The following is a 20,202-nucleotide window of genomic DNA, read 5'->3' as shown; positions in this document are numbered from 1 at the left end:
CGTACTGTAGATGGGACAATGTACTGTAGCTGGGACGCTGTACTGTAGATGGGACGATGTACTGTAGATGGGACGATGTACTGTAGATGGGATGATGTACTGTAGATGGGACGATGTACTGTAGATGGGACGATGTACTGTAGCTGGGACGATGTACTGTAGCTAGGACGATGTACTGTAGCTGGGACGATGTACTGTAGATGGGACGATGTACTGTAGATGGGACGATGTACTGTAGCTGGGACGATGTACTGTAGCTGGGACGATGTACTGTAGATGGGACGATGTACTGTAGATGGGATGATGTACTGTAGCTCTACGATGTACTGTAGCTGGGACGATGTACTGTAGATGGGACGATGTACTGTAGATGGGACGATGTACTGTAGATGGGATGATGTACTGTAGCTCTACGATGTACTGTAGATGGGACGATGTACTGTAGATGGGACGATGTACTGTAGCTGGGATGATGTACTGTAGCTGGGATGATGTACTGTAGCTGGGACGATGTACTGTAGATGGGACGATGTACTGTAGATGGGACGATGTACTGTAGATGGGACGATGTACTGTAGATGGGACGATGTACTGTAGCTGGGACGATGTACTGTAGCTGGGACGATGTACTGTAGCTGGGACGATGTACTGTAGCTAGGACGATGTACTGTAGCTCTACGATGTACTGTAGATGGGACGATGTACTGTAGATGGGACGATGTACTGTAGATGGGACAATGTACTGTAGCTGGGACGATGTACTGTAGCTAGGACGATGTACTGTAGCTGGGACGATGTACTGTAGATGGGACGATGTACTGTAGCTGGGACGATGTACTGTAGCTGGGACGATGTACTGTAGCTCTACGATGTACTGTAGATGGGACGATGTACTGTAGCTGGGACGATGTACTGTAGATGGGACGATGTACTGTAGCTCTACGATGTACTGTAGATGGGACGATGTACTGTAGATGGGACGATGTACTGTAGATGGGACGATGTACTGTAGTTGGGACGATGTACTGTAGCTGGGACGATGTACTGTAGCTCTACGATGTACTGTAGATGGGACGATGTACTGTAGATGGGACGATGTACTGTAGCTGGGACGATGTACTGTAGCTGGGACGATGTACTGTAGCTGGGACGATGTACTGTAGCTAGGACGATGTACTGTAGCTCTACGATGTACTGTAGATGGGACGATGTACTGTAGATGGGACGATGTACTGTAGATGGGACGATGTACTGTAGCTGGGACGATGTACTGTAGCTGGGACGATGTACTGTAGCTGGGACGATGTACTGTAGCTAGGACGATGTACTGTAGCTGGGACGATGTACTGTAGCTGGGACGATGTACTGTAGCTGGGACGATGTACTGTAGCTAGGACGATGTACTGTAGCTGGGACGATGTACTGTAGATGGGACGATGTACTGTAGATGGGACGATGTACTGTAGCTCTACGATGTACTGTAGATGGGACGATGTAATGTAGCTGGGACGATGTACTGTAGCTGGGACGATGTACTGTAGATGGGACGATGTACTGTAGCTGGGACGATGTACTGTAGATGGGACGATGTACTGTAGCTGGGACGATGTACTGTAGATGGGACAATGTACTGTAGATGGGACGATGTACTGTAGATGGGACGATGTACTGTAGCTGGGACGATGTACTGTAGCTGGGACAATGTACTGTAGATGGGACAATGTACTGTAGATGGGACAATGTACTGTAGATGGGACGATGTACTGTAGCTGGGACGATGTACTGTAGATGGGATGATGTACTGTAGATGGGACGATGTACTGTAGCTCTACGATGTACTGTAGCTCTACGATGTACTGTAGCTGGGACGATGTACTGTAGATGGGACAATGTACTGTAGATGGGACAATGTACTGTAGATGGGACGATGTACTGTAGCTGGGACGATGTACTGTAGCTAGGACGATGTACTGTAGATGGGACGATGTACTGTAGCTGGGACGATGTACTGTAGATGGGATGATGTACTGTAGATGGGACGATGTACTGTAGCTCTACGATGTACTGTAGCTCTACGATGTACTGTAGCTGGGACGATGTACTGTAGATGGGACAATGTACTGTAGATGGGACAATGTACTGTAGATGGGACGATGTACTGTAGCTGGGACGATGTACTGTAGCTAGGACGATGTACTGTAGATGGGACGATGTACTGTAGATGGGACGATGTACTGTAGATGGGACGATGTACTGTAGATGGGATGATGTACTGTAGCTGGGACGATGTACTGTAGCTGGGACGATGTACTGTAGCTGGGACGATGTACTGTAGATGGGACGATGTACTGTAGATGGGACGATGTACTGTAGATGGGACGATGTACTGTAGATGGGACGATGTACTGTAGCTGGGACGATGTACTGTAGCTAGGACGATGTACTGTAGATGGGACGATGTACTGTAGATGGGACGATGTACTGTAGATGGGACGATGTACTGTAGCTAGGACGATGTACTGTAGAAATATTGTATAAAATAAGGCAGTCTGTTTCAGTAGGATAAACCTGATACAAACATTTCTGTGAGAAAAATTTCTAGTCCAAAACATAGTTTTTCTTGTTCTCAGATTTCTGCTGTAGCGGGATGACGTGAGTTCCTTTTTGTCGGTCAACAGCGTTTGTTAAATCCACAGACAGGTGAGATCGCCGATGGAAAGGGGGATACCTAGTCAGTTGTCCAACTGAATGTATTCAACTGAAATGTGACACACACACACTGGCAGAGGTGATGAGACAACAACAACAGCAGCTTATTCCCACAAGTTATTGTCCCGATTCCCGTCCATGGACTAAATCACTGAGACATTATACACAACTGTTGTTTTACAGTGCAACACAAAGATGTCCATTCAAACTGATACTGTACTAAAATAAAATAAAATGTTTATAACGTTAATGTTTTCTTATGGATAATAATCCTCCTCCTCCTCCTCCTCATCGACAAGACTCAGAGAGTTATATAATATTATGTTATTCAGCTTTGGCTTTTCTTTCTTTCATCTTTTCTTATTTTTGTTCTAATTTCTTCATCATCGTCTTCATCCGTTAATTCATTAATTGATGTTACACATTGTTTTTTTTTGTTGTAAAGAAAATATGGAACATTTAAAACAAAATAAAAATACAAAATTGTCTGTAATAATGACCTAGCTATGACCAAGATGTCTGAATGTTTGTGTCTTTCACCAGGGGCCTGAGGACAGTTAATTAGCTCCACCCACTGAACACCCGTGATCACACCCCCACCCCACACAACCGTATGTCTCTGGATACGTCCAAAAATGGCACCCTATTCCCTTTATAGTGCACTACATTTGACCAGGGCCTATACGGCAATAGTGCACTACTCTTGACTAGGATTCTGGTCAAAAGTAGTGCACTATAAAGGGAATAGGGTGTTACATTGAACACAATTTTAGTGTGTTTAGGACGGCCTCGTGTCCCATCCCGTCGCTACAGGTCCTCTAGTGGACGAGGTGCTTCTGGACAAAGAAACAAAAGAAATACAGATAGAAGACAAAGTGAAGGGTGATGGTGGCAGCCAGTGGAGGTGGAGTGTAGTTCAACCTGGTGGCCACTGGGAGGCGATATAGGGATTTATCCGGTCGAATGCCCACCATACACTGGGTAGTACAGTCTGATGTGGATTTGACATTGTGGGCCATCCCAAATGGAACCCTATTCTCTATATAAAGTGCACTTCTCATGACCAAAGTCCCATAGACTCTTTTATCCTAAAAATAGTGCACTATATAGGGAATAGGGTGCCATTTGGAAGGAAAAACTGTGTATTGTGACCTGTCCCATCAGCTGATCCTCCAAACAGTTTTTCATTGGAGGTGCCAGAGACTTGAAACCACCTGACATCTCAATGTTCAGTTTGTTTGTGTGTTTCTCCGTAGCTCTACCAACAGTGAACCAGCAGTCAGTCTGCAGAGAGACAGTAACATCATCAGCCTCTGACTGGCAGAGAGACAGAGAGGCAGGGGGAACCCGTGTGTGTGTGAATACTAGGGGGATGGTACATCCACCACTAGGTTGGCTGGGAGAAGAACAGTCCCTCACACAGCCTCACTGGCAGCAGTAGGAGCATACAGACAAGCCCACCAGGCACTGGTTGTTTATAAGGACTCTGAGGCGTCGTGTGTCTGTCCATCATCCATCCTCAGCTAGCGATGTTTATGTATGAAGCAAGAGCCTGGTGTTGCTGCAGCACGTCCGTCCGTCCGTCCGTCAGTATGTGTTGTCTCTGTTGGACGGACATGTGGACGCTTGATGGCGTGTTACAGAAGCAGAAGAGTGAAGGCTTGGTAGCCCTGGACGGACAGGAACCAAGGAGGGGCCCAGGGCCTGGCGTCGACCCCAGTCAGGGTGCTCCTACTCTGGGGGAGGACGCAGGCTGTGCAGCTTCCGCTCGTCAAGGCCTTTCCAATACTTGAAGTTGTTGTCCAGGTGCTGCATGAGGTTGGGAAGGTCTGCGAACGCTGGGGACAAAAGATCATTGAATGATTGATTTAGGACGGATTAAAATGAGGATGTACAGTCAGTACCATCAGTACCGTCGGTCAGTCAGTACCATCAGTACCGTCGGTCAGTCAGTACAGTCAGTACCATCAGTATAGTCAGTACCATCAGTACCATCAGTACCATCAGTACAGTCAGTACCATCAGTACAGTCAGTACAGTCAGTACCATCAGTACAGTCAGTACCATCAGTACCATCAGTATAGTCAGTACCATCAGTACCATCAGTACCATCAGTACAGTCAGTACAGTCAGTACCATCAGTACCATCAGTACCATCAGTACAGTCAGTACCATCAGTACCATCAGTACAGTCAGTACCATCAGTACAGTCAGTACAGTCAGTACCATCAGTACCATCAGTACCATCAGTACCATCAGTACAGTCAGTACCATCAGTACCATCAGTACCATCAGTACAGTCAGTACCATCAGTACCATCAGTACCATCAGTACAGTCAGTACCATCAGTACCATCAGTACCATCAGTATAGTCAGTACCATCAGTACCATCAGTACCATCAGTTTAGTCAGTACCATCAGTACCATCAGTATAGTCAGTACCATCAGTACCATCAGTACCATCAGTACCATCAGTACAGTCAGTACCATCAGTACAGTCAGTACAGTCAGTACCATCAGTACAGTCAGTACAGTCAGTACCATCAGTACAGTCAGTATAGTCAGTATAGTCAGTACCATCAGTACAGTCAGTACCATCAGTACCATCAGTACCATCAGTACCATCAGTACCATCAGTACAGTCAGTACCATCAGTACCATCAGTATAGTCAGTACCATCAGTATAGTCAGTATAGTCAGTACCATCAGTAACATCAGTACCGTCAGTACCGTCAGTACAGTCAGTATAGTCAGTACCATCAGTACCATCAGTATAGTCAGTACCATCAGTACAGTCAGCACCATCAGTACCATCAGTACAGTCAGTACCATCAGTACCATCAGTACAGTCAGTACCATCAGTACCATCAGTACCATCAGTACCATCAGTACCATCAGTACAGTCAGTACCATCAGTACCATCAGTATAGTCAGTACCATCAGTATAGTCAGTATAGTCAGTACCATCAGTAACATCAGTACAGTCAGTACCGTCAGTATAGTCAGTATAGTCAGTACCATCAGTACCGTCAGTACAGTCAGTACCATCAGTACCGTCAGTACAGTCAGTATAGTCAGTACCATCAGTACCATCAGTATAGTCAGTATAGTCAGTATAGTCAGTATAGTCAGTATAGTCAGTACCATCAGTACAGTCAGTATAGTCAGTATAGTCAGTATAGTCAGTACCATCAGTACAGTCAGTATAGTCAGTACCATCAGTACAGTCAGTACCATCAGTACCATCAGTAGAGTCAGTACCATCAGTACAGTCAGTATAGTCAGTATAGTCAGTACCATCAGTACCATCAGTACAGTCAGTACCGTCAGTATAGTCAGTATAGTCAGTATAGTCAGTATAGTCAGTACCATCAGTACAGTCAGTACCATCAGTACCATCAGTACCATCAGTACCATCAGTACCATCAGTACAGTCAGTACCATCAGTATAGTCAGTATAGTCAGTATAGTCAGTACCATCAGTACAGTCAGTATAGTCAGTACCATCAGTATAGTCAGTACCATCAGTACAGTCAGTACCATCAGTACCATCAGTACCATCAGTACCATCAGTACAGTCAGTATAGTCAGTACCATCAGTACAGTCAGTATAGTCAGTACCATCAGTACCATCAGTACCATCAGTACAGTCAGTATAGTCAGTACCATCAGTACAGTCAGTATAGTCAGTACCATCAGTACAGTCAGTATAGTCAGTACCATCAGTACAGTCAGTATAGTCAGTACCATCAGTACCATCAGTACCATCAGTACCATCAGTACAGTCAGTATAGTCAGTACCATCAGTACCATCAGTACCATCAGTACAGTCAGTATAGTCAGTATAGTCAGTATAGTCAGTACCATCAGTACCGTCAGTACCATCAGTACCATCAGTACAGTCAGTACCATCAGTACCATCAGTACCATCAGTACAGTCAGTATAGTCAGTACCATCAGTACAGTCAGTATAGTCAGTACCATCAGTACAGTCAGTACCATCAGTACCATCAGTACCATCAGTACCATCAGTACCATCAGTATAGTCAGTACCATCAGTACCATCAGTACCATCAGTACCGTCAGTATAGTCAGTATAGTCAGTATAGTCAGTACCATCAGTACCATCAGTACCATCAGTACAGTCAGTACCATCAGTACCATCAGTATAGTCAGTATAGTCAGTACCATCAGTATAGTCAGTATAGTCAGTACCATCAGTATAGTCAGTATAGTCAGTACCATCAGTACCATCAGTACAGTCAGTACCATCAGTACCATCAGTACCATCAGTACCATCAGTATAGTCAGTACCATCAGTATAGTCAGTACCATCAGTACCATCAGTATAGTCAGTACCATCAGTACCATCAGTACCATCAGTACTGTCAGTATAGTCAGTATAGTCAGTACCATCAGTACCGTCAGTACCATCAGTATAGTCAGTACCATCAGTACCATCAGTATAGTCAGTACCATCAGTATAGTCAGTACCATCAGTACCATCAGTACAGTCAGTACCATCAGTATAGTCAGTATAGTCAGTACCATCAGTATAGTCAGTACCATCAGTACCATCAGTATAGTCAGTATAGTCAGTACCATCAGTATAGTCAGTATAGTCAGTACCATCAGTACCATCAGTACCATCAGTACCATCAGTATAGTCAGTACCATCAGTATAGTCAGTACCATCAGTATAGTCAGTATAGTCAGTACCATCAGTATAGTCAGTACCATCAGTACCATCAGTACCGTCAGTACCGTCAGTACCATCAGTACCATCAGTACCATCAGTACCATCAGTATAGTCAGTACCATCAGTATAGTCAGTACCATCAGTACCATCAGTACCATCAGTATAGTCAGTATAGTCAGTACCATCAGTATAGTCAGTACCATCAGTATAGTCAGTACCATCAGTATAGTCAGTACCATCAGTATAGTCAGTACCATCAGTATAGTCAGTATAGTCAGTACCATCAGTATAGTCAGTACCATCAGTACCATCAGTACCATCAGTACCATCAGTATAGTCAGTACCATCAGTATAGTCAGTACCATCAGTACCATCAGTACCATCAGTATAGTCAGTACCATCAGTATAGTCAGTACCATCAGTATAGTCAGTACCATCAGTACCATCAGTACCATCAGTATAGTCAGTACCATCAGTATAGTCAGTACCATCAGTATAGTCAGTATAGTCAGTACCATCAGTACCATCAGTACCGTCAGTACCATCAGTATAGTCAGTACCATCAGTACCATCAGTACCATCAGTACCATCAGTACCATCAGTATAGTCAGTACCATCAGTACCATCAGTACCGTCAGTACCGTCAGTACCATCAGTACCATCAGTACCATCAGTATAGTCAGTACCATCAGTACCATCAGTACCATCAGTACCATCAGTATAGTCAGTACCATCAGTATAGTCAGTACCATCAGTACCGTCAGTATAGTCAGTACCGTCAGTACAGTCAGTACCATCAGTACCGTCAGTATAGTCAGTACCATCAGTACAGTCAGTACCATCAGTACAGTCAGTACAGTCAGTACCATCAGTACCATCAGTACCATCAGTATAGTCAGTACCATCAGTACAGTCAGTATAGTCAGTACCATCAGTATAGTCAGTACCATCAGTATAGTCAGTACAGTCAGTATAGTCAGTACCATCAGTACAGTCAGTACCATCAGTACCGTCAGTACAGTCAGTACCGTCAGTACCATCAGTATAGTCAGTACCATCAGTACCATCAGTATAGTCAGTACAGTCAGTATAGTCAGTACCATCAGTACAGTCAGTACCATCAGTACCGTCAGTACAGTCAGTACCGTCAGTACCGTCAGTACCGTCAGTACAGTCAGTACCGTCAGTACAGTCAGTACCATCAGTACAGTCAGTACAGTCAGTACCATCAGTATAGTCAGTACCATCAGTACCGTCAGTACAGTCAGTACCATCAGTACCATCAGTATAGTCAGTACCATCAGTATAGTCAGTACCATCAGTATAGTCAGTACCGTCAGTACAGTCAGTACCATCAGTACCGTCAGTATAGTCAGTACAGTCAGTACCGTCAGTACAGTCAGTACCATCAGTATAGTCAGTACCGTCAGTACAGTCAGTACCATCAGTACCATCAGTATAGTCAGTACAGTCAGTATAGTCAGTACCATCAGTATAGTCAGTACCATCAGTACAGTCAGTATAGTCAGTACCATCAGTATAGTCAGTACCATCAGTACCATCAGTACCATCAGTACCATCAGTACCGTCAGTATAGTCAGTACCATCAGTACAGTCAGTACCATCAGTATAGTCAGTACCATCAGTATAGTCAGTACCATCAGTACAGTCAGTACCATCAGTATAGTCAGTACCATCAGTACCATCAGTACCATCAGTACCATCAGTATAGTCAGTACCATCAGTATAGTCAGTACCATCAGTACCATCAGTAGTCAGTACCATCAGTATAGTCAGTACCATCAGTACCATCAGTATAGTCAGTACCATCAGTATAGTCAGTACCATCAGTACCATCAGTATAGTCAGTACCATCAGTACCATCAGTACCATCAGTACCATCAGTACAGTCAGTACAGTCAGTACCATCAGTACAGTCAGTACAGTCAGTACCATCAGTACCATCAGTACAGTCAGTACAGTCAGTACCATCAGTACCATCAGTACCATCAGTACAGTCAGTACCATCAGTACCATCAGTACCATCAGTACAGTCAGTACAGTCAGTACCATCAGTACCATCAGTACCATCAGTACCATCAGTACAGTCAGTACAGTCAGTACCGTACAGATGTACCGACTAAGACGCTCTGGAGAACAGCAGTCTGCTAAATGACCAATATGTAAAAGGTCACAACATACAGGGGAGCACATGAAGGTATCTAGCAAAGAACGGCTTGAAGAGTAAAGTTATTCCGCATTAAATAATGATCCAGAAAGATTGTGATAGCCTATAGGCCAACAGATGTTTGGGCCTATTGTGGACAAAACAGGAGACTATGTAGCTATACTGTAGACTATGTAGCTATGTTGTAGACTACATAGCTGTACCGTAGACTACGTAGCTGTACTGTAGACTATGTAGCTATGTTGTAGACTACATAGCTGTACCGTAGACTACGTAGCTGTACTGTAGACTATGTAGCTGTACTGTAGACTATGTAGCTATGTTGTAGACTACATAGCTGTACTGTAGACTACATGGCTGTACTGTAGACTATGTAGCTGTACTGTAGACTATGTAGCTATGTTGTAGACTACATAGCTGTACTGTAGACTACGTAGCTGTACTGTAGACTATGTAGCTGTACTGTAGACTATGTAGCTGTACTGTAGACTATGTAGCTATGTTGTAGACTACATAGCTGTACTGTAGACTATGTAGCTGTACTGTAGACTATGTAGCTATGTTGTAGACTACATAGCTGTACTGTAGACTATGTAGCTATACTGTAGACTATGTAGCTGTACTGTAGACTATGTAGCTATACTGTAGACTATGTCGTTATATTGTAGACTATTGTAGACTATGTAGCTGTACTGTAGACTATGTAGCTGTACTGTAGACTATGTAGCTATACTGTAGACTATGTAGCTATACTGTAGACTATGTAGCTATACTGTAGACTATGTAGCTATACTGTAGACTATGTAGCTATACTGTAGACTATGTAGCTGTACTGTAGACTACGTAGCTATACTGTAGACTATGTAGCTATACTGTAGACTATGTAGCTATACTGTAGACTACGTAGCTACACTGTAGACTATGTAGCTGTACTGTAGACTACGTAGCTATACTGTAGACTATGTAGCTATACTGTAGACTACGTAGCTGCACTGTAGACTATGTAGCTGTACTGTAGACTATGTAGCTATACTGTAGACTACGTAGCTGTACTGTAGACTATGTAGCCATACTGTAGACTACGTAGCTGTACTGTAGACTACATAGCTGTACTGTAGACTATGTAGCTATACTGTAGACTATGTTGTTATATTGTAGACTATGTAGCTATACTGTAGACTATATAGCTATACTGTAGACTATGTAGCTATACTGTAGACTATATAGCTATACTGTAGACTATGTAGCAATACTGTAGACTATGTAGCTATACTGTAGACTACATAGCTATACTGTAGACTATGTAGCTATACTGTAGACTACGTAGCTATACTGTAGACTACGTATCTGTACTGTAGACTATGTAGCTATACTGTAGACTACGTAGCTGTACTGTAGACTATGTAGCTATACTGTAGACTACGTAGCTGTACTGTAGACTATGTAGCTATACTGTAGACTATGTAGCTGTACTGTAGACTATGTAGCTATACTGTAGACTACGTAGCTGTACTGTAGACTATGTAGCTATACTGTAGACTACGTAGCTGTACTGTAGACTATGTAGCTGTACTGTAGACTATGTAGCTGTACTGTAGACTACGTAGCTATACTGTAGACTATGTAGCTATACTGTAGACTACGTAGCTATACTGTAGACTACGTAGCTGTACTGTAGACTATGTAGCTATACTGTAGACTATGTAGCTATACTGTAGACTATGTTGTTATATTGTAGACTATGTAGCTGTACTGTAGACTATGTAGCTGTACTGTAGACTATGTAGCTATACTGTAGACTATGTAGCTATACTGTAGACTACGTAGCTGTACTGTAGACTATGTAGCTGTACTGTAGACTATGTAGCTGTACTGTAGACTACGTAGCTGTACTGTAGACTATGTAGCTGTACTGTAGACTACGTAGCTGTACTGTAGACTACGTAGCTGTACTGTAGACTATGTAGCTATACTGTAGACTACGTAGCTATACTGTAGACTACGTAGCTATACTGTAGACTATGTAGCTGTACTGTAGACTACATAGCTATACTGTAGACTACGTAGCTATACTGCAGACTACGTAGCTGTACTGTAGACTATGTAGCTGTACTGTAGACTACATAGCTATACTGTAGACTACATAGCTATACTGCAGACTACGTAGCTATACTGCAGACTACGTAGCTGTACTGTTTAGACAATAGATGGAAAACTGGCGGCTGACGGTTCTGTAGGCCCGTGGACCAATTTCCAAAAACATTATTATTTGTACATAATTTTTTTTGAACTCAGTCGGGGTCTCAACTTCCTGTTGAGAGTTAGAACAGAAGAATACACATGGTGACACTTCTTAATGTGGTTGTGAATCAGAAGTTTTCCTCTTGTTCTGTCTGTCACTGACAGTCACTTACCCACGTCAGATAACATTTTTTAGATTGGTACATTAGTCTAGCCAGCCTTAAGGTCTTAGGGAAGGTTGCTCGTGATGCGAGCGTCTTTGCCCCAAAACACTGACTGTGTTAGCTGCTGAGGTGAAGCTGAGACATTAGATTCAGGAAGCTGCTGAGGTGAAGCTGAGACATTAGATTCAGGAAGCTGCTGAGGTGAAGCTGAGACATTAGATTCAGGAAGCTGCTGAGGTGAAGCTGAGACATTAGATTCAGGAAGCTGCTGAGGTGAAGCTGAGACATTAGATTCAGGGAGCTGCTGAGGTGAAGCTGAGACATTAGATTCAGGAAGCTGCTGAGGTGAAGCTTAGACATTAGATTCAGGGAGCTGCTGAGGTGAAGCTGAGACATTAGATTCAGGAAGCTGCTGAGGTGAAGCTTAGACATTAGATTCAGGAAGCTGCTGAGGTGAAGCTGAGACATTAGATTCAGGAAGATGCTGAGGTGAAGCTGATACATTAGATTCAGGAAGCTGCTGAGGTGAAGCTGAGACATTAGATTCAGGAAGCTGCTGAGGTGAAGCTTAGACATTAGATTCAGGAAGCTGCTGAGGTGAAGCTGAGACATTAGATTCATGAAGCTGCTGAGGTGAAGCTGAGACATTAGATTCAGGAAGCTGCTGAGGTGAAGCTGAGACATTAGATTCAGGGAACAAGTCATCAAGTCCTCTGTTATATAGAGCAGATAGGGTTAACAGTTATTACCATCCCAAGCATCGAAACACTGTTAGCCCGCTGAGCTGAAGCCTTAGATCAGGTAGCTAACGTAAGTCCTTACCATCCCAGGCGTCGAACATGTCTGTGATGAAGTAGTCTATGAAGGAGATCTGGGACTTAGGAATGCTGCAGGTGTTCCTGTCAAACACAGGCATGACCACCGGTAGACTCTGCCTCTTCTCCTCGTCAGTCTGAAACACACACGCACGCACGCAGACGCAGACGCACACGCACACAGACAGACACAGACACAGACACAGACACACACACACACACACACACACACACACACACACACACACACACACACACACACACACACACACACACACACACACACACACACACAGACACACACACAGTGTCTTTACTGAGTGTCTACCAATATGTCCTGACTGGTACAGTACATCTAATCAAAACAATCAATGAATGCTGCTCCAGTATGCTGTGTGTTTGACATTCCACATCAGCTAACTGCTGAATCCCCGAAGGTGCTCTGTTCTACTGTATCTATTAGTGTTCCACACAGCAGCATCATGTGTCTCTCCCCATCTCTCCTCTCACCCCTGTCCTGTACCTGTGCAAAGTATTCCTCTGAGATGCGTCCGGCCCATTCTATACACAGCTCCAGCGGTCGGCACGGATTGGAGATGTCGGCACACTTGATCAGCATGCGCTTGACAAGGATCCGGTTGTCCGGGGACGTTAGGATGCCTTTGACGGACTCCTCGTCGCCGATTCCCTAAGGAGAGGTCACACGCACGCACGCACGCACACGCACACACACACACACACACACAACGTTAGCACACAGGGTTAGTTTGATTGCTAACTGTGTTAGACAGTGTTAGTTTGATTGCTAACTGTGTTAGACAGGGTTAGTTTGATTGCTAACTGTGTTAGACAGAGTTAGTTTGATTGCTAACTGTGTTAGACAGAGTTAGTTTGATTGCTAACTGTGTTAGACAGTGTTTTAGTTTGATTGCTAACTGTGTTAGACAGTGTTTTAGTTTGATTGCTAACTGTGTTAGACAGTGTTTTAGTTTGATTGCTAACTGTGTTAGACAGTATTTTAGTTTGATTGCTAACTGTGTTAGACAGTATTTTAGTTTGATTGCTAATTGTGTTAGACAGTGTTTTAGTTTGATTGCTAACTGTGTTAGACAGGGTTAGTTTGATTGCTAACTAGTTAGATTGCAGAATAACCTCCTATGATATTCCTTAAAAGGGCCTGTGTGATAGAGGAGAATGGCTGTGCTGTGCATTCCACACCATCGTGAGAAAGATAGAACCAGACCGTAAGATTCTCTCTCTACGCTAATCTGTCTGTGGCCAGGTGGCTACTCTAGGCTAGGCTACGCTAGCAGGCTACACTAGGAGGCTAGGCTAGCAGGCTAAACTACGAGGCCAGGAGGCTACGCTAGCAGGCTACACTAGTAAGCTAGCCTATGCTAGCAGGCTACACTAGGAGGCTAGGCTATGCTATGCTAGCAGGCTACAATGCATGGAAGGCTACATTAGGAAGCTAGGCCAGGAGGCTACACTAACTCCCTTCAACCTGCATCACAGTTGGCTAACTTTTAGCTGGAAGGCTCCACTGGAAGGCTAGGCTACGTTATAAGGCTACGTTAGGCCACACAGGCTAGACAATGACTCCCTTCAACTCTCCTCTTTCTAACCTGCATGCTGTTAGCTAACTGTTGGCTATTTTTAGAGTAAGCGTGATGCAGAATGATATCTAAAACAGACCGTTTGTATTTTCTAGATTGTTCCGTGACCGGACACAGCTACACATACTGTATTGGCTGCAATACTCTGATCCAAGCCATGAACAGGTTCCTGCTGCCATCATGTTTAACCACAGAGCCTATCTAACCTGGACTTTATTGTTCTTTTTCATCCCCTCTTTTCTCCTTTCTTGTTCTGTCCTTCATCTCACCCCGTTCTCCTCCAGCGCGGCCAGTGGCTTGTTGATGCTGTTGACGAACTTGTTGACGTGCTCAAAGTGTTTTGTCATCTCTGTGGCGAGCACCATGTCTATGATGGCCTGACGCAGGGTACGGTACTCATTCCTACAGAGAGAGAGAGACAGCAAGGGGGGGAGGAGAAAAAGAAGAACAGAGAGAGAGAGCGAGAGGGAGGGGGGAGAGAGGGAGGGGGGGGGGAAAGAGAGAAAAAGAGAGAAGAACAGAGAGAGAGAGAGAGAGAAAGAAGCAATAAAGCCCCTTGAATTGAATTGAATTGAATTGAATTGAGAGAGAGAAAGAAGCAGTGGAGGACAGAGGAAGGGGGGGGAGAAAGAGAGAAAAAGAGAGAAGAACAGAGAGAGAGAGAGAAAGAAGCAGTGGAGGACAGAGGAAGGGGGGGTAGGGAGAAGGGGGAAGAACACAGAGAGAGACACGTTCACACAAAAACCATTGGTAAATAAATGTGCTGAAAGCCCCTCTGGACAGTTCTAGCCTCCTGACTGTCGTGACAGAGGAGAGGAATGAATGGAGTGATTGTGTACCTTCCCCCATCCGAGGGAGAGCATTGCATGAGACACACTGCTCTGGGACTCAAATCACATGACTGCCCTGCCTCACTGTCTCTCTCACACACACACACACGGACAGACAGACACACACGGACAGACAGACAGACCAAACAGCCTCCCAGAAAAACCACAGACAGCCGTACCTCTCCATGTTCTTGAAGATGTTACACTTGTCGTCCCGTGTGGTGATCTGGAAGGCAAGGGCAGCGTGGTGGCTCTCTAGCACGGCCGTGTCGTTGTACAAGATGGCCAGCTCACTTCCCGCGTTACACAGGAAGCTGTTGGTGCGTCCCGGGTGATCCACGTCGTGTACCGTGGCTGCTATCAGAGCCGCCACCTCATCAATCTGCTCCAGACTTTGCTGTTAGGGAAAGAAGAGGAGTGTTTTCTTCATATTTAATATTAATGGAGCAGTTAGCGACAGGATTCCAACTAGCGACCGTTTGGTTACAGGCCCAATGATCTAACGACCAGGCTACCTGCTGCCCTATCAATTATATTCATATTATTTAAACCACGAAATTACTGTTACCATTATCATTTTTAGTATGTGAACCCTGCAGGAACTGAAACCACGACCTTGGTGTTGCTAGTGACATGATCTTACTACCTGAACCCCCTGACCTTGGTGTTGCTAGTGATGTGATCTTACTACCTGAACCCCCTGACCTTGGTGTTGCTAGTGACGTGATCTTACTACCTGAACCCCCTGACCTTGGTGTTGCTAGTGATGTGATCTTACTACCTGAACCCCCTGACCTTGGTGTTGCTAGTGACGTGATCTTACTACCTGAACCCCCTGACCTTGGTGTTGCTAGTGACGTGATCTTACTACCTGAACCCCCTGACCTTGGTGTTGCTAGTGACGTGATCTTACTACCTGAACCCCCTGACCTTGGTGTTGCTAGTGATGTGATCTTACTACCTGAACCCCCTGACCTTGGTGTTGCTAGTGACGTGATCTTACTACCTGAACCCCCTGACCTTGGTGTTGCTAGTGACGTGATCTTACTACCTGAACCCCCTGACCTTGGTGTTGCTAGTGATGTGATCTTACTACCTGAACCCCCTGACCTTGGTGTTGCTAGTGACGTGATCTTACTACCTGAACCCCCTGACCTTGGTGTTGCTAGTGACGTGATCTTACTACCTGAACCCCCTGACCTTGGTGTTGCTAGTGACGTGATCTTACTACCTGAACCCCCTGACCGTGGTGTTGCTAGTGACGTGATCTTACTACCTGAACCCACGACCTTGGTGTTGCTAGTGACGTGATCTTACTACCTGAAACCCCTGACCTTGGTGTTGCTAGTGACGTGATCTTACTACCTGAACCCTCTGACCTTGGTGTTGCTAGTGACGTGATCTTACTACCTGAACCCCCTGACCTTGGTGTTGCTAGTGACGTGATCTTACTACCTGAACCCCCTGACCTTGGTGTTGCTAGTGACGTGATCTTACTACCTGAACCCCCTGACCTTGGTGTTGCTAGTGACGTGATCTTACTACCTGAACCCCCTGACCTTGGTGTTGCTAGTGACGTGATCTTACTACCTGAACCCCCTGACCTTGGTGTTGCTAGTGACGTGATCTTACTACCTGAACCCCCTGACCTTGGTGTTGCTAGTGACGTGATCTTACTACCTGAACCCCCTGACCTTGGTGTTGCTAGTCACGTGATCTTACTACCTGAACACACGACCTTGGTGTTGCTAGTGACGTGATCTTACTACCTGAACCCCCTGACCTTGGTGTTGCTAGTGACGTGATCTTACTACCTGAACCCCCTGACCTTGGTTTTGCTAATGACGTGATCTTACTACCTGAACCCCCTGACCTTGGTGTTGCTAGTGACGTGATCTTACTACCTGAACCCCCTGACCTTGGTGTTGCTAGTGACGTGATCTTACTACCTGAACCCCCTGACCTTGGTGTTGCTAGTGACGTGATCTTACTACCTGAACCCCCTGACCTTGGTGTTGCTAGTGACGTGATCTTACTACCTGAACCCCCTGACCTTGGTGTTGCTAGTGACGTGATCTTACTACCTGAACCCACGACCTTGGTGTTGCTAGTGACGTGATCTTACTACCTGAACCCCCTGACCTTGGTGTTGCTAGTGACGTGATCTTACTACCTGAACCCCCTGACCTTGGTGTTGCTAGTGACGTGATCTTACTACCTGAACCCCCTGACCTTGGTGTTGCTAGTGACGTGATCTTACTACCTGAACCCCCTGACCTTGGTGTTGCTAGTGACGTGATCTTACTACCTGAACCCCCTGACCTTGGTGTTGCTAGTGACGTGATCTTACTACCTGAACCCCCTGACCTTGGTGTTGCTAGTGACGTGATCTTACTACCTGAACCCCCTGACCTTGGTGTTGCTAGTGACGTGATCTTACTACCTGAACCCCCTGACCTTGGTGTTGCTAGTCACGTGATCTTACTACCTGAACACACGACCTTGGTGTTGCTAGTGACGTGATCTTACTACCTGAACCCCCTGACCTTGGTGTTGCTAGTGACGTGATCTTACTACCTGAACCCCCTGACCTTGGTTTTGCTAATGACGTGATCTTACTACCTGAACCCCCTGACCTTGGTGTTGCTAGTGACGTGATCTTACTACCTGAACCCCCTGACCTTGGTGTTGCTAGTGACGTGATCTTACTACCTGAACCCCCTGACCTTGGTGTTGCTAGTGACGTGATCTTACTACCTGAACCCCCTGACCTTGGTGTTGCTAGTGACGTGATCTTACTACCTGAACCCCCTGACCTTGGTGTTGCTAGTGACGTGATCTTACTACCTGAACCCCCTGACCTTGGTGTTGCTAGTGACGTGATCTTACTACCTGAACCCCCTGACCTTGGTGTTGCTAGTGACGTGATCTTACTACCTGAACCCCCTGACCTTGGTGTTGCTAGTGACGTGATCTTACTACCTGAACCCACGACCTTGGTGTTGCTAGTGACGTGATCTTACTACCTGAACCCCCTGACCTTGGTGTTGCTAGTGACGTGATCTTACTACCTGAACCCCCTGACCTTGGTGTTGCTAGTGACGTGATCTTACTACCTGAACCCCCTGACCTTGGTGTTGCTAGTGACGTGATCTTACTACCTGAACCCCCTGACCTTGGTGTTGCTAGTGATGTGATCTTACTACCTGAACCCCCTGACCTTGGTGTTGCTAGTGACGTGATCTTACTACCTGAACCCCCTGACCTTGGTGTTGCTAGTGACGTGATCTTACTACCTGAACCCCCTGACCTTGGTGTTGCTAGTGACGTGATCTTACTACCTGAACCCCCTGACCTTGGTGTTGCTAGTGATGTGATCTTACTACCTGAACCCCCTGACCTTGGTGTTGCTAGTGACGTGATCTTACTACCTGAACCCCCTGACCTTGGTGTTGCTAGTGACGTGATCTTACTACCTGAACCCCCTGACCTTGGTGTTGCTAGTGACGTGATCTTACTACCTGAACCCCCTGACCTTGGTGTTGCTAGTGACGTGATCTTACTACCTGAACCCCCTGACCTTGGTGTTGCTAGTGACGTGATCTTACTACCTGAACCCCCTGACCTTGGTGTTGCTAGTGACGTGATCTTACTACCTGAACCCCCTGACCTTGGTGTTGCTAGTGACGTGATCTTACTACCTGAACCCCCTGACCTTGGTGTTGCTAGTGACGTGATCTTACTACCTGAACCCCCTGACCTTGGTGTTGCTAGTGACGTGATCTTACTACCTGAACCCCCTGACCTTGGTGTTGCTAGTCACGTGATCTTACTACCTGAACACACGACCTTGGTGTTGCTAGTGACGTGATCTTACTACCTGAACCCCCTGACCTTGGTGTTGCTAGTGACGTGATCTTACTACCTGAACCCCCTGACCTTGGTTTTGCTAATGACGTGATCTTACTACCTGAACCCCCTGACCTTGGTGTTGCTAGTGACGTGATCTTACTACCTGAACCCCCTGACCTTGGTGTTGCTAGTGACGTGATCTTACTACCTGAACCCCCTGACCTTGGTGTTGCTAGTGACGTGATCTTACTACCTGAACCCCCTGACCTTGGTGTTGCTAGTGACGTGATCTTACTACCTGAACCCCCTGACCTTGGTGTTGCTAGTGACGTGATCTTACTACCTGAACCCCCTGACCTTGGTGTTGCTAGTGACGTGATCTTACTACCTGAACCCCCTGACCTTGGTGTTGCTAGTGACGTGATCTTACTACCTGAACCCACGACCTTGGTGTTGCTAGTGACGTGATCTTACTACCTGAACCCCCTGACCTTGGTGTTGCTAGTGACGTGATCTTACTACCTGAACCCCCTGACCTTGGTGTTGCTAGTGACGTGATCTTACTACCTGAACCCCCTGACCTTGGTGTTGCTAGTGACGTGATCTTACTACCTGAACCCCCTGACCTTGGTGTTGCTAGTGACGTGATCTTACTACCTGAACCCCCTGACCTTGGTGTTGCTAGTGACGTGATCTTACTACCTGAACCCCCTGACCTTGGTGTTGCTAGTGACGTGATCTTACTACCTGAACCCCCTGACCTTGGTGTTGCTAGTGACGTGATCTTACTACCTGAACCCCCTGACCTTGGTGTTGCTAGTGACGTGATCTTACTACCTGAACCCCCTGACCTTGGTGTTGCTAGTGACGTGATCTTACTACCTGAACCCCCTGACCTTGGTGTTGCTAGTGACGTGATCTTACTACCTGAACCCCCTGACCTTGGTGTTGCTAGTGACGTGATCTTACTACCTGAACCCCCTGACCTTGGTGTTGCTAGTGACGTGATCTTACTACCTGAACCCCCTGACCTTGGTGTTGCTAGTGACGTGATCTTACTACCTGAACCCACTGACCTTGGTGTTGCT

At 45.7% G+C, this 20,202-nt stretch overlaps 1 protein-coding gene across 1 annotated transcript; it reads right to left on the bottom strand.

The window, feature by feature from the left end:
• Nucleotides 1–1,380: 1,380 nt before the first annotated feature.
• On the bottom strand, nucleotides 1,381–15,659 carry LOC129849220 (high affinity cAMP-specific and IBMX-insensitive 3',5'-cyclic phosphodiesterase 8A-like; the record flags this gene model as incomplete). The annotated part of the gene is made up of 5 exons (XM_055916158.1): nucleotides 1,381–4,547; nucleotides 12,824–12,953; nucleotides 13,340–13,504; nucleotides 14,702–14,834; nucleotides 15,442–15,659. Coding segments are annotated over 5 exons (753 nt in total), but the record flags the coding sequence as incomplete, so codon positions are not given.
• Nucleotides 15,660–20,202: the final 4,543 nt, after the last annotated feature.

Source organism: Salvelinus fontinalis, unplaced genomic scaffold (assembly GCF_029448725.1).
Source record: "Salvelinus fontinalis isolate EN_2023a unplaced genomic scaffold, ASM2944872v1 scaffold_1386, whole genome shotgun sequence".
NCBI lineage: Eukaryota > Metazoa > Chordata > Actinopteri > Salmoniformes > Salmonidae > Salvelinus > Salvelinus fontinalis.
Note: the sequence above shows the minus strand (reverse complement) of the source record. Positions and strands in the feature narration are given on the sequence as shown.